Source organism: Cokeromyces recurvatus (assembly GCF_025118155.1).
Source record: "Cokeromyces recurvatus strain NRRL 2243 chromosome Unknown BX663scaffold_8, whole genome shotgun sequence".
Taxonomy (NCBI): Eukaryota; Fungi; Mucoromycota; class Mucoromycetes; order Mucorales; family Mucoraceae; genus Cokeromyces; species Cokeromyces recurvatus.
In genome coordinates this window covers 228,612-241,958 of record NW_026251394.1, presented here as the reverse complement: position 1 = coordinate 241,958, position 13,347 = coordinate 228,612, and the positions used below count along the sequence as shown (strand labels likewise).

The 13,347-nt window shown below is 31.8% G+C and overlaps 5 protein-coding genes across 5 annotated transcripts; 1 reads left to right on the top strand and 4 right to left on the bottom strand.

The window, feature by feature from the left end:
* Nucleotides 1-157: 157 nt before the first annotated feature.
* BX663DRAFT_504371 (uncharacterized protein) lies at nt 158-609 on the bottom strand. The gene has a single exon (XM_051526916.1). The coding sequence runs from the start codon at nt 566-568 to the stop codon at nt 347-349; it is 222 nt and encodes a 73-aa protein (XP_051384216.1). The 5' UTR covers nt 569-609; the 3' UTR covers nt 158-346.
* A 29-nt stretch (nt 610-638) lies between these two features.
* On the bottom strand, nt 639-1,764 carry BX663DRAFT_504369 (uncharacterized protein). Its single transcript, XM_051526915.1, has 4 exons — nt 1,436-1,764; nt 1,239-1,377; nt 1,081-1,170; nt 639-1,020 (listed from the first exon to the last, which is right to left on the bottom strand). Exons 1-4 carry the CDS (start codon nt 1,654-1,656, stop codon nt 760-762), a joined length of 711 nt encoding a protein of 236 aa, XP_051384215.1. The 5' UTR covers nt 1,657-1,764; the 3' UTR covers nt 639-759.
* Nucleotides 1,765-2,356: 592 nt separating this feature from the next.
* On the bottom strand, nt 2,357-5,565 carry BX663DRAFT_504368 (peptidase S8/S53 domain-containing protein). The gene is made up of 6 exons (XM_051526914.1): nt 4,931-5,565; nt 4,671-4,829; nt 4,560-4,609; nt 4,284-4,503; nt 4,048-4,197; nt 2,357-3,966 (listed from the first exon to the last, which is right to left on the bottom strand). The coding sequence occupies exons 1-6, from the start codon at nt 5,436-5,438 to the stop codon at nt 2,420-2,422; spliced, it is 2,634 nt and encodes an 877-aa protein (XP_051384214.1). The 5' UTR covers nt 5,439-5,565; the 3' UTR covers nt 2,357-2,419.
* Nucleotides 5,566-9,188: 3,623 nt separating this feature from the next.
* BX663DRAFT_504365 (uncharacterized protein) lies at nt 9,189-11,476 on the top strand. Its single transcript, XM_051526913.1, has 5 exons — nt 9,189-9,316; nt 9,384-9,504; nt 9,564-9,915; nt 10,000-10,135; nt 10,203-11,476. Exons 1-5 carry the CDS (start codon nt 9,271-9,273, stop codon nt 11,432-11,434), a joined length of 1,887 nt encoding a protein of 628 aa, XP_051384213.1. The 5' UTR covers nt 9,189-9,270; the 3' UTR covers nt 11,435-11,476.
* On the bottom strand, nt 11,438-13,275 carry BX663DRAFT_504362 (eukaryotic translation initiation factor 2 subunit 3). Its single transcript, XM_051526912.1, has 6 exons — nt 13,153-13,275; nt 13,024-13,085; nt 12,744-12,948; nt 12,658-12,680; nt 11,655-12,583; nt 11,438-11,570 (listed from the first exon to the last, which is right to left on the bottom strand). The coding sequence occupies exons 1-6, from the start codon at nt 13,235-13,237 to the stop codon at nt 11,513-11,515; spliced, it is 1,362 nt and encodes a 453-aa protein (XP_051384212.1). The 5' UTR covers nt 13,238-13,275; the 3' UTR covers nt 11,438-11,512.
* Nucleotides 13,276-13,347: the final 72 nt, after the last annotated feature.

The following is a 13,347-nucleotide window of genomic DNA, read 5'->3' as shown; positions in this document are numbered from 1 at the left end:
AAATAAAATACACCCTTACCTCAACCCCAGCTTTATTTTCAGCTAAAGCTTGTAAAATTGGGGAAGTTTGAAATTCCTCGGGAACTTCATGCTCTGTTTCGAATACAAAAAATGCTTCTCCTGCTTCTCCTACTTTCATTAAATAAGGTACTTTTTCACCATTAACAGTAATTTCAACCTATTTTTTTTTTTTTTCAGAAAAAAGTAAATAACTCCGACAATTTGCATTGACAAAAAAAAAGGTAAGCACACACACACACACACACAAAGAGAGAGAGGGAGAGCTATTCTCGGGACATGATTTCTTTCCCGCCTCTCCCTTTTCTCTCTAAAATTAATTCTGCCTTCAAGTCCGTTTAACAAAAGGGGAATAATTTACCTTCTTTTCTTGTGGTAAAAGTACAGAGAGTTTACCAAATCTTACATGAAATGGAGAACTAGCAAGTTCACCATCTTCTTGTTCAACAACAATAATGTCAATGGCACCAGACAATGTAGCAGGGTTTATCTCATTATAAAAATTGTTTAATGAACTAATGAGATTACCAAGTTTTCCGACATAATCCATTTCTTGAATATTTTGTTTTTTTTTTTTTTGTTTTTTTTTTTTTGTTTATAAATATAAATATAAAAAGAAGGAAATAAATAAATAAATAAACACAAAAAAAGGAAAAAAAGGAAAAAACAATTAAATAAATAAAGAAAAGAAAAAGCGAAAATTTGAAGAAAATGTTATTAACGCTTGACTTTAAAACTCCACTAGTCTTCAAACTCGATAGGCTTTGTAAACAATGGATTAATTATATTGAGCTCGTTTTTGATGGATTCTCTTGCTAATACATCAAGTTCTTTTGTTACCATAGCAGTTATTTTCTTGAACTTAGTATCACATTTGAGTACCAGCTCAAAGTAAGTTTGTGTACAATTAGGTCCTTCCGTGCCTATAAGCAATTTATAATATGCTTCTGCCATAACGTCGATTAATGTATAAAATGTCTCCAAATAATCCAACTCGAAAGGCTACAAAAAAAAAAGAGAGAGGATATAAGAAAGAGATGATTGATGTAACACTAAACATACAATATGAGGAATACTTAAATACTCATAATCATCAGCCTCTACTGGAAACCCATGGTTCTCTTTTGTCTTGACCTTTCTAAATATATTTTTCTTAATTTATTTTTTTTTTACTCAAGTATTAGTTATAAATACATATTGATAAATAAATAAATAAATACCATTTTCTGTTTTGAATCATCATTTGTGTGTTTTTCGAATTCTGTCATGATCTGATTCAATGCCTTAACGTAGTCTATTGGATTTGAAATGTCTAATGTAGCTCCTAACGATAATCCTAATGCATAAAACTGATTTGACCTATTATAATCATTGATTAGCGATTATTAAAGCCATATTAATTAGCTTTATTTATTACCGTCTAGTCATTTTCGAGTTAGGATACATGTTTGACAGACTATCTTTTGTAAGAAGAATGGTATTAAACCAGTGTGTATTACCTTCATGTGCTTTCCTGATGTATTTGATTGTGCTTACACGCTTTGAGACTAATTCTGTAAGATATTCATATAATCCTGATGTCTCACTGCTTACTGTACTTGAAATCGATGAAAAGTAGATAGGTGAAGTTACTGACATAGTTTTATTATTATTAATATTATTATAATAATAATAATAATAAAAAGGGTAACATCTTATTTTACCCCGTTAATTCTATACATGATTTTATCTGTATATGGACACCCCGTTCATTACATAATTTTTCAAATTGATACATGTCTTAATTCAACAACTTTCAATATATTTTTTTTGCACTTCTTGTTAACTACACTTTGTATGCAAATAGATTTGTTCTCATAGCTGTAAACTAGATAAAAAAAAGAATAGACAAAACGTTATGATATCCACGAGCAACATAAAATAATATCAATTACCATTTGAATTAATATGAATACATATAATACTAGACAATTATAACTAATGTGCAGTTACATATCAATTATACGATGTTACTGTAGTCAAACTAAAAGCAAAATAGATATAAATATATATATTTTTTTATTCAAAGAATTGCCTTCAACTAATTGAATTGTTTAGCCTACATTTAAGAAATTAGTTGTTATATCATTGTTTATTGCTAAGAAGTAAACAATTAGTATTTGAAAATATCAAAAACATAAATAAAGGATTCAAATAATGTTCTTTCTAGGAATAGTTAATGACACGATAAAAAAATGTAGAAATATAAAGTAGTAGAACAATAATAATAAAATGTAATAATTTGATATATGCAATATCTTTTGTTATAATTGATGATAATAAAAAAAAATTGTAAGGATAAATTAAGTTCTATTTGTATTTATTATTTATTATATTAGTACAGATATTAATATACACTTTTTTAATTCTTGACGACAACAGGTCCAGAAGTCCAAGTCTCCCAATCGTTTGCATTATTGGGATCGCCCATATTCTTTAATGCAGAAAATTTAAACAAATAAGTACCACTTGTAACAGGAATAGGTAAGGGTGCCTCGGGGATAGATGAAGGTACATAGGTACCATCCCAAGGGAATGGGTAGAAGGTTTCATCACCGTAGTTATTTGTCAAAAAGTTACGACCGATAAAATTAAGGCCAGTTATGAATTCACCTAGGAGCTTCTTAGAATCAGCTTCGTATAGTTCGGCTTTAATATGAGCAGTGGGTGTCACAAGTCTCAAGACAGCAATAGGAGCAGTTAAATTATTGTTTCGGTCAAAGATGAAGGTTTCATTTTGAGAGTAGGCTGTATTATTTCGATCAAAAATGACGGGGAATCCTTCGTCAAAGATAGGTAAGGTCTTTTGAATACCAACTACACCAAAGTAAGGAATATTAAGGTCTTTACTATTTGATGGTTGCTTAGATATCAAACTGATGAAACCGCCATAGAAGATATGCTCCTTAGGGTCTGTCGTAGGAGGTGTAACGGTGACCTTAAGATGGAATGACTTTCCAGGTTTTAATTTGATTTTTTTTGCAGAAAACTTTAAATCGGCAGCAGCAACAAAATTGTCTGCGGGTTCAAGAGGAGTGTATTCATCTACCGAAGTATCGTAAGGGGAGATGGCAGTAGAGAAATTGTTGAAGACGTCGTAGTCGATCGTACTATTACCGTAATTGGTGATGGTAATCATCTGAGTTTTATAGTTTGTTGTGGCAGTATCATTGAAGCTGATTTGAGCAGGTGTAACATGAGTCGTTTGAGTGATGGTGTCATAGACTTGAACGAGACCAGCGCCTTGACGAATAGGAGAATCGATATAAATCGTATTAAAGACCCTGGTGGAGAGCGCGTAGTTCTGGAATTGCTCGTTAATAAAGGTAACTGGATTACTTTTGCCATTAACACCAAGGTAAAGAGCGATAGAACCAGAAATATAGGGAGCAGCCATGGAGGTACCACTCATTACACCCCAACTACCAAGGTAACGAGGCAAAGTAGAAAAAATAAATCCACCCACACCAGCAATATTAGGCTTGAAATTGAGTTCAGCAGAGGAACCTGTGCTAGAGAAACTTGAGATGGTACCACCCGTTTCAATAGGCACAATAGAGCCGCTGGGATTGAAAATGAGCTGGACAGTAGAACCTGCTTTAATGGCAATTGCAAGCTCTTTACCGTCAGAACCAGAGATAGTAATAACGGGGACAGTGGCATTAGGGACAGTGTCTTCAAGTTCATCATAAACATTATTGTAAATGATAACAGCAACGGCGCCAGCGGCAGTAAGATTATCTACCTTTGTAGTGAAAGGACAGGTGCCTCTTCTGATAAGAGCAATCTTGCCCTTTACATTAGGATTAATTGAACCAGGAGTACAACCCTCAGCCTTATTACCAGGATTCTTATCTCCGTTAACAACAAGTCCATTTTTTATAGTATTGTCATTACTTTTTGTATAAACTGGAGAAAAAAAAAAGAGGGAGGGAGGAGGAGGAAGAAGTTAGTATATTACGTTATACTCGTATTTTAAAATAACTTTACAAATTCGATGTCTAATTCCAGTAGCTACAAAGTATCTGAGTATACGGTAATCATTATCAACAGAGGCAATAGAGAAAGCAGAGAGGGTAGTACTAGGTTGACCAACAGTGAAAATACCTTCTGCTCCAGAGTTACCAGCAGAGACAACGACTAAAGTGAATATAATATTAGTTATTTTGGATGCACGTATATATATGTTTATTATTAATTAGCAACAAGAGAAAAAAAAAACTTACCACTGACACCTTTAGCAGTAATCTGTTCAACAACATAACCTTCTGCACTAGCTGTCTGGGACCAAGCATTGGTTTCACCCAAACTCATATTAATAATATCACAGTCAGCATCATAAGCCATCAAAAGAGCTTTAATGATAATATCATTTTCGACAGAACCTTTACAACCAAATATACGCCACATACCCAAACTAGCCTCAGGGGCAACACCAGTAAAATTCTATTATATATTAAAATATGAGTATTGTTTCTATATATATATATTTATATATATACTTTATCACTATCATAACCAGCAATGATACCGGAGACGTGAGTACCGTGGCCTATATATATATATATATATTAATATCATACATATCTAATAAAGGCTATTTATTTATATACCTGAAGCACCAGATGCAGCACCACAATTATCAAGAGGATCACTACTAGGAACAGGTATATTCTTACCAGTATAGTTATTACCGACCAAATCATAACCCTTAACCACTTTATATCCAGGACCAAATCCACCACCCAAAGCAGGATGTAAATAGTCAACACCTAAGAAGAGAGAGAGAGAAAAAAAAAGGGAAGTTATATAATTTAGATATACATATATATATATATAAATATACGTATTCTTATCGTGCAATGATTCATACCTGTATCAATAACACCTATAAGAATACCTTTGCCCTTTTCCTTGAGAGTTGAATGAACCATATCGACTTGTGTCATATGGTGAGGCAAGACGGAGGGTTCATAAGAATCATCCATAGAATGAAGTGTAACTTTAGGACGATCAAAAGATTTCATAGAATAGACAGTAGCAGTATCATCATGATCCAAAATAAACTTAAGAGCATTCATATGGCTATTATCATCCTTAGCATTTAACTCAATTGAAATGCCATTGAAGAGCTGATGGTCAATGACCTCCCTGACCTTTAACTCTACGTCTCTAAAAGTAGCCTTGATGGATTTAACAAATTCAAGTCCACTTTTTCCATCATGAAGCAAAACGATATAACGTCCCGGAATGGTATTGAGAGCACTTTCGACATACTTGGGATGTTTGATTTTAATAGCTGCCTCAGCTGTCAAGGCAAAGATAGTTAAACAGATACCCGCTACCAGAATGGGGAAATAAGTAAATAAATTCTTTTTCATATTTGAAGAAAGAAGAGAGAAGGTAGACTAAAAGGGCAGTATTGCTATTGTTGTTGTCTAACTTTGATATAAATAAAAAATAATAATAAATAAAACCACGAAAGAGTTACAGAAGAGGCCTATAAATATTTATATATTTGCATATATATAACTAAAAAAGAAAAAAAAAAAAGAGATGATTTTTTTCCATCTCAGGGCAGAAACTAATTACTTGTCTGTATTTGATAATTGAAACTTTGGTTGGTAAAAACAAATAAAAGCTTGTTCAAGCCAAATATAGTAAAAATATCTTGGTTAAGTAAAAATATATAATTCCTATAAAATTAAATGTGAAACATATGCTGGCCTTGATTGATTCTTCACCTTTTTTTTTATTTTTTTTTAGGGATTAAATTCACAAAAGTAGAACATAATCTACTTTGATTTTTTTATTATAAATGTATTTCCCCCCCCTTCCTGCTTAAACCTGATACGCGTAAATATGTATTATATGAGCAAAATTAAGATATGACCTGTACATATACATTTTCACGTCTTTTATGTATATTGGTATTTGGTATAAGAGATTGGCATTTACTATTTAACATCCATAAAAAGAGTAATAAAGCACGAAATGTGTGAATTGTTTCGTTGTATACTACACTTTTTCCCAACACCATGGAAACGATAAACACACAATTTATTTGAAGTTCAGCACGAATAAGGAATAAATATTAACAATAAAGAGATGACAAAATATTAGAGATCTTCTTTTGTATAATTGAAACAACAAATTAAAATTTAGATCATAAATTTATTATGAAGACAAAAAAGGCAATATTGTTGATAAGTTTTGCAACAATGTAGTTAATATGGAAGTTGATGCAGAACAATTTTCTCTTGAGGGCATTATCATATTTGATAAATATTGAAAAGAACTACTTGAGCCTCCTGAACGAGAGTAAAAAAGTCGCCAAGAAAGATACTAGAACGTAGAATACTTTCCGGTAAAAAATAACAAGCCAAAAAGACACTTATAATAAGTATAATGATGATATTAAAGAGTATTTCTTTTATTTTATTTAAGAGAAAGGGTTAAAACAAGCTAAAACCGGAAAGGAGCTAAATATTACACACTGCGCTACTGCTTATAACTGGTTCGATAAAGACTGGAGAGAAACTGAAGATATATAGCCTGATGAAAATAAAACAAAAGCCAGCAGACCAAATGACTATAGGTGTCAAATATCAGCAGTTTTTTAGGATAAGAGTCTAAAGATTTTCCTTCCACAACCTTAGATCAAACCATGGAAAGTCTTGTTAACGAGTTTAAGGATTAAAAGACCTTGAATACCTCAGTCCGTAAAAGTATTACTCAAAAAAAAAAAATCACACTTTTATTCTAAAGAGAGACTTTGCTGAAAGCATAATAAAAAAAAGTATAGCTTGGCGCAAATTTAAAAGGAGAATAACCTCAATTTTAATACCAATTGTATGTTTGTTGATAAGTCTGTATTTTAAATAAATCTTAAAAGGACAATAGTTGGGTCAAAGAAATAAACGCGACTTAGAGTTGTTTAGGCAACAACAAAAAAACTAAAACTACAACAATTTTAGGTGTTATTTCTCCTTATGGTGTAATCAGCATAAAAGTAAGAAGACCAATGGTACTTTTGAGCTTATAATGCCACAAATAAGATCACTTGACAAAATAATATAGCATACTAAGTATAGCAGTAATAGATGTCTAATATTATGTGTTCCTATTTTACTTTTTTTTATGGTATCATAAAAGAAAGATCATAGAGCTACTATTAAAGCATACAAATACCACTTTGCTTCTTGCTACAACAAAGACTATAAACTCATATAAGAGCACATAATTTTAATGTTATGTTTTTTTTTAAAACCAAAATTAAGATTATTATTCTAAATAGTGATGTCACTAACTATTACCACTTTTAAGTTTAATAAACTGTTCTTTATACACACATATGTATTAGTTTTAAAACTTTATTTAAAAAAAACGATATATTCTATTTATCTTTATGTATAAACAGGTACAAAGGATAAACAAATAAGATATGAAGCAGTTAAATAAAAAGGCTATCAAAATGAATTTACTAAAAGCTACTTACTTGAATAGATTTGGTAATACTTAACCTAATATTGACACATTTTCGATAGAAATACTTCTATGTACCTCAACAATTTGTACTCTCACAATTATTAAAATAGAAACCAGAAAGCTTCCTTTATATTAAATATATGAATCCTCGAAAGATATAATATTTGTCTTATATAGGGTTAGCCAAATTCTTTTACTTTTGAAGAAAATGATTCATCATTTTTGTTATGCTGCTACTTCTTGAGATATAATGAGATAAAAATAAGGCATTAATTAAAGGCTATAGCTATTATTTTTTTTCTATAATAAGTTAATATTATTTGTTAAATTTAGTTTATATCAAGTTCCCAAACAGTTAGAATTATATGAATACTACTGCAAATAATTAAAAGCTTCATCATTGTGAAGGTATTATTTTTATTATAACTCTTTGAAAAATAAACTTTCCCCAAGACATCATTCTTCTTGTAATAAGATTTCACGAGGATTTTAAAGTTTAAAGACTTTATGCAGAATAAATTTTAAATACGCTGTGAACAATTAGACATGTGTTTAAAGTATCTGTTTCTACATACCATGTTTCACCTGAAAATATGTGTTTTAGACAATAGCAATCTGACCTTTTCTAATGTCAAAGCTTAAATAATTTGACTAATTTGATTGGCTAAATTCAATTCCTAAGCTTTTTTTTTTTTTTTTTTTTTTTTTTTTTAAGTTAAAGCTAATATACTCTGACTACTGATTTGTTCACAAGGAAAAGGTTGGCTATAACTTATGGTACGTAAACAGATCCTTTTTTTTTCTTTTAACTTACCAAGTTTCATCCTTTTGTTTAGCACTCTGATAGATATGAGTATTCCAAGTAAGAAACTGTCTAAATGATACTGATGATAATTCTGTTACACATTACTCTGCTAATGTATATATTTGATTTCATTTCTTATGGCGCTGTATTTCTATACACTCATTTGTTTATATAGTTCTTTAATCTAAGATGATAATAACAAATATAGGCACTAATATATCGAATAAAATGAGTTCTATGATAAAATGTATCATAATCTAGCGAATAAAGAAGTGTTAAATTTAAATAAATGGTGTATAAAAAGATATAAGTTATGCTCGTCATGTACTAAGAACATGAAGGATTTATCAATAAAGTAAATCATATAGAATTACTATTTCAACCATAATGAATTGATGGTAAAAATAATAATAATACTAGAATCCCTTCAAGTTCCCTGTGATGAAATTAGCTATTTATTTATAATGCTCCCCTTCTTCTCCTACAATACAGAATATTTTAGGTATATATTTTGGCCAATTTTTATAATAATAAAACATTTCATTTTTAGCACTTTATTGATTTTGGTTTATTACGTAATAAAAATGTGACAATTTTATTACCCCACTTTTGTAATAATAATCATTGTTTCAACGGAAAAAAAAGAGTATTATCATTATACAGCAAATAGAAATCTATCCAAAAAGAGCTTACAGTTTATATTCTGTCTGGTATTCATACTGCGGTTTATTAATGTACGCCCCCTTTTTTCGCAATACTCAATTAAAAAAAAAAAAGTGGGGCTTAATAAAAAAAAAAGTATGTATTTTTATATATTTGGCTGCGGTGGCGGTGTTAAATTTTATATTGAACAACTTTGATCTCTCTCTCTCTCACACACACACACATTTTATATATAAATAAATATTTATACGTATATTATGACTGATGGTAATGAAGATCAGTATAGTTTAAATCAGCAAATTGGTAAATTTCTTTAGTTTTAATTCAAATATTATATTACTGTTAACAATTACTAAAACTATTATTATAGCTGGAATAAGCATAAATGAATCTCAATTGAGTCAATCTGCTTACATTCCACCTCATCATCGTGGAAAGATGTATAATCAGGAACCGTCTAATGGCTGGGATAAGCCTTTAGTTAGACCAAGGTACATGATTATTAGAGTTATTTATACAGTATATAAATACGTATTCTTATAATTTTTAGATGGGGAGATGGTTATTCAGATTATAATGCAGGAGGATACAATAGAGGGGGAGGATGGAAAAGTAATTCCTACAACACACGTCAACAATTTGATGAACGTGGCTCTTATGGCGGATATCGTCGTGGTAGTGGCAATAGGCAATATAATTCAAATTATAAAAATGCCAATATGGGAAACTATGGTTATTGGAAAGATGGTGTACATCATCTTGCACGCCGTAATATGTACATTGAAAAAGAATTATTTGGTAGCCTTGAAGACACAAAAGAGTCTGCAGGCATCAACTTCGATAAATATGATGATATTCCTGTTGAAGTAGCTGGTGAATACATTCCTTCCCCTATTGAACAGGTATATATAAATACACATACCAACACACATACATACACACATATATATATATATACATATATAATATTAATATTGATCGAGTAGTTTACTTCACCACCAGTTAATGAACATCTTTTAAGTAATATTGAATTGGCAGGATATACATCACCTACACCAGTTCAAAAATATTCTATTCCTATTGTCATGAATCATCGTGATCTTATGGCATGTGCTCAAACAGGTAACCATATACACATATATTTAATATAGAGTATAGGAGCCTATTTAATAATTCTCTTTATTCACAGGCTCTGGTAAGACGGCTGGTTTTCTTTTCCCTGTTTTATCAAATTTATTCGATCAAGGTCCAACTATTTCTGATCATAACGTGAATACATTGAATACTCATCGTCAAACAAAAGCTTTCCCAGAGGTCTTAATCTTGGCTCCCACTCGAGAATTATCTTCTCAAATCTATGATGAAGCTAAAAAATTCGCTTATCGATCCTGGGTACGTCCTTGTGTGATATATGGTGGATCTGATGTTGGTCAGCAACTTCGACACATGGAACGTGTTGGCTGTAATCTTTTAGTAGCCACACCTGGTCGTCTTGTTGACCTTCTTGAACGTACTTATATCTCTCTTTCCAAAATCCGTTATTTGATTTTGGACGAAGCAGATCGTATGTTAGATATGGGATTTGAACCTCAAATTCGTCGTATTGTTCAAGGTGAAGATATGCCTGGTGTTCAAGCACGACAGACACTCATGTTCTCTGCTACCTTTCCTAAAAATATACAATTATTAGCTCGTGATTTCTTGAAAGAATATGTTTTCCTTTCTGTAGGTCGTGTAGGGGCCACCTCGGAAAATATTACACAAAAGATTGAATATGTAGAAGATAGTGATAAAAGGTCTGTCTTACTAGATGTTCTTACATGTCATCCATCTGAGGGTCTGACATTGATTTTTGTTGAGACGAAACGTATGGCTGATGCATTAACTGATTTCTTAATCAACAATCAATTCCCGGCTACCTGTATTCATGGTGATCGTACTCAACGAGAGCGAGAAAATGCCCTTGATGCCTTTCGAACAGGTAGAGCACCTATTATGGTGGCTACAGCCGTTGCTGCGCGTGGTCTTGATATTCCTAACGTCACACATGTCATCTCCTTTGATCTGCCAACTGATATTGATGATTATGTACATCGTATTGGACGTACAGGTCGAGCAGGAAATGTCGGTATTGCAACTGCATTCTTCAATAGAAACAATAAAAATATCGTACGTGGTCTCTTTGCGCTTTTGAAAGAAGCAAATCAAGAGATACCTGATTGGCTTGAAAGTATTGTACGAGAAACTTATAGTCATACTACTAGTCATCGAGGACGTGGACGTGGTAACATGATGACTAGAAATAATAATGGTTCTGGAACAAGACATTATAATCTAAATAGTCGTCCTGTATCTAACTATTATAATCCATCGTCATCTAGCAATCCTCCTCAATACCATGCAAAAACAAGCTGGTTCTAATAATAATCAAAAAATGCACAATAAAATTATATTTATTTATTTTTTTTATTATTGTTATTATTATTATTATTATTATAATTAATTTGCTTCTGCTTCTAAAACAGTACCACGTTTGATCTTACCCCAACCAATAAGACTATGATTGTATATTATGAATTAATACATTTTCTATCTATTTTCCCCTCCCCCTTATATATATATATATTTATCTAAAACTTACCGCCAGTGTCTTTCAATCTTTCTAGAAATAGCCACCTTATCACCAACTTCAGTACAAGTAGGACCAGTCAAGACAATCTTTGCAAGATCAGCTTTTACACCTACAACACGACCACCTGTTGAAACGGAACCAATATTGACTAATAGCAATTCACCTTTAGCCAACTTGGCCACCTTAGCTTGCTTTTTGTCATCTGTCTTAACACCCAACAAACGACGTAACAAAAAGTAGGAAATTTCTAATTCTGTATAAATAGAAGGTAAACTACCTGGATAACCCAACACTTGACCTACTAAACGATCACCACGACACAAGGTAGGATCCATTTGAGTACCTACACCAATAAGACCACCAGGAACAGCAAATTCTAATTTGTTGGTTTCAGCTGCCAATGTCAAAATCTTGGACAAGATAGGGCGTGCTCTAATACGGCCTTCTGCATCCTTAATAATTACACCAGGACGTACTTCGATATCATCGCCAATCTTCAATACACCTTTAAGAATTGAACCACCAGCAACACCACCTTGAAGATTGTCTACATCAGCACCTGGCTTGTTAATATCAAATGAACGAATCACAATAAGTCGAGGAACAGCTGTAAAATCACGAACAGGAATAGGAATCTTTTTGGTGATGTATTCATTGACTGCATCAATGTTGTATTTAAGTTGAGCAGAGATGGGGACAATAGGTGCTCCATCAGCCACGGTGCCCTTAACAAAACTAAGAATATCTTGGTGTTGTTCTTGAGCTGCTTCCTTTTTAACAAGATCGACCTTGTTTTGAAGAATAATGACGTGTTGGAGTTTCATGATTTCAATAGCTGCAAGATGTTCGGAGGTTTGAGGTTGAGGACATGATTCGTTGCCTGCAATCAATAAAAGTGCTGCGTCCATGACAGCTGCACCGGACAACATGGTAGTCATCTAAATAAAAGAAAAAATAAATAAATATTAGAATGTGAACATTATATTAAATTCATTTTGCTTTTTTTTTTTACAAGAATATCGTGACCAGGACAATCTATTCAATGTCATCATGTTAAGAGAAGCCGTAGTTAAAAAAAAATAATTTTTTCCAACTTACCAACAAAACTAATGTGACGAACAAGCTCCATAGTTCCACCGCAGCCAGGACGTTCACAAGGAGGGTTATCTTCTTTAGCGGAACCATATGATTTATAACAACCAGGTCTAGGACACTCGGGATTTCTACATTTGAAAATCTTAGCATTGGCATAACCTAACTTGATTGTAATATTTCTTTCCATTTCATTTTTGAAACGAACAGTCTAAGAAAAAGGAAAAAAAAAAGGATAATTATAAGTTTTTAATGCTCATCATGTTAAATTGATAGAATAATTTACTTGGACACCAGAAATAGCTTTAACAACGGTAGATTTACCGTGAGCTACATGACCAATAGTACCTGGAAAAAAAAATTTTTTTATAAGCAAAAATATATATACATTATAACCAATAAGCTTTTAATTTACCAATATTGATTGTAGCTTGTTTGGAAATAACTTCATGTGACAAAGGAGTCAACTTGGTGACATCGATTTGAGCTACTTCTGTCATATTTGTTATAGTAAAATTAGAAAGAAAATATTGAAAGAGTAGGGAAAAACTAAAAAAAAAAAAAAAAAAATTCAAAAAAAAATTGCTTGTTTAAGAAACAGTCACCTTTT

What these genes read in the sequence shown, in the direction of transcription:
- BX663DRAFT_504371 (XM_051526916.1), bottom strand. Translation starts at nt 568, where the DNA reads ATGGATTATGTCGGAAAACTTGGTAATCTCATTAGTTCATTAAACAAT.
- BX663DRAFT_504369 (XM_051526915.1), bottom strand. Translation starts at nt 1,656, where the DNA reads ATGTCAGTAACTTCACCTATCTACTTTTCATCGATTTCAAGTACAGTA. An exon ending in ATGATTCAAAACAGAAAATG is followed by an intron (nt 1,171 to 1,238) that starts GTATTTATTTAT and finishes AAATAAATTAAG; the next exon opens with AAAAATATATTTAGAAAGGT. An exon ending in ATTTAAGTATTCCTCATATT is followed by an intron (nt 1,021 to 1,080) that starts GTATGTTTAGTG and finishes TTTTTTTTGTAG; the next exon opens with CCTTTCGAGTTGGATTATTT.
- BX663DRAFT_504362 (XM_051526912.1), bottom strand. Translation starts at nt 13,237, where the DNA reads ATGACAGAAGTAGCTCAAATCGATGTCACCAAGTTGACTCCTTTGTCA. An exon ending in AAGCTATTTCTGGTGTCCAA is followed by an intron (nt 12,949 to 13,023) that starts GTAAATTATTCT and finishes CCTTTTTCTTAG; the next exon opens with ACTGTTCGTTTCAAAAATGA. An exon ending in GTCCTGGTCACGATATTCTT is followed by an intron (nt 12,584 to 12,657) that starts GTAAAAAAAAAA and finishes TCTTTTATTTAG; the next exon opens with ATGACTACCATGTTGTCCGG.
- BX663DRAFT_504368 (XM_051526914.1), bottom strand. Translation starts at nt 5,438, where the DNA reads ATGAAAAAGAATTTATTTACTTATTTCCCCATTCTGGTAGCGGGTATC. An exon ending in CTGGTTATGATAGTGATAAA is followed by an intron (nt 4,504 to 4,559) that starts GTATATATATAA and finishes AATATATAATAG; the next exon opens with AATTTTACTGGTGTTGCCCC. An exon ending in TACTGCTAAAGGTGTCAGTG is followed by an intron (nt 4,198 to 4,283) that starts GTAAGTTTTTTT and finishes TATTCACTTTAG; the next exon opens with TCGTTGTCTCTGCTGGTAAC.
- BX663DRAFT_504365 (XM_051526913.1), top strand. Translation starts at nt 9,271, where the DNA reads ATGACTGATGGTAATGAAGATCAGTATAGTTTAAATCAGCAAATTG. An exon ending in AAGCCTTTAGTTAGACCAAG is followed by an intron (nt 9,505 to 9,563) that starts GTACATGATTAT and finishes TATAATTTTTAG; the next exon opens with ATGGGGAGATGGTTATTCAG. An exon ending in TATGGCATGTGCTCAAACAG is followed by an intron (nt 10,136 to 10,202) that starts GTAACCATATAC and finishes CTTTATTCACAG; the next exon opens with GCTCTGGTAAGACGGCTGGT.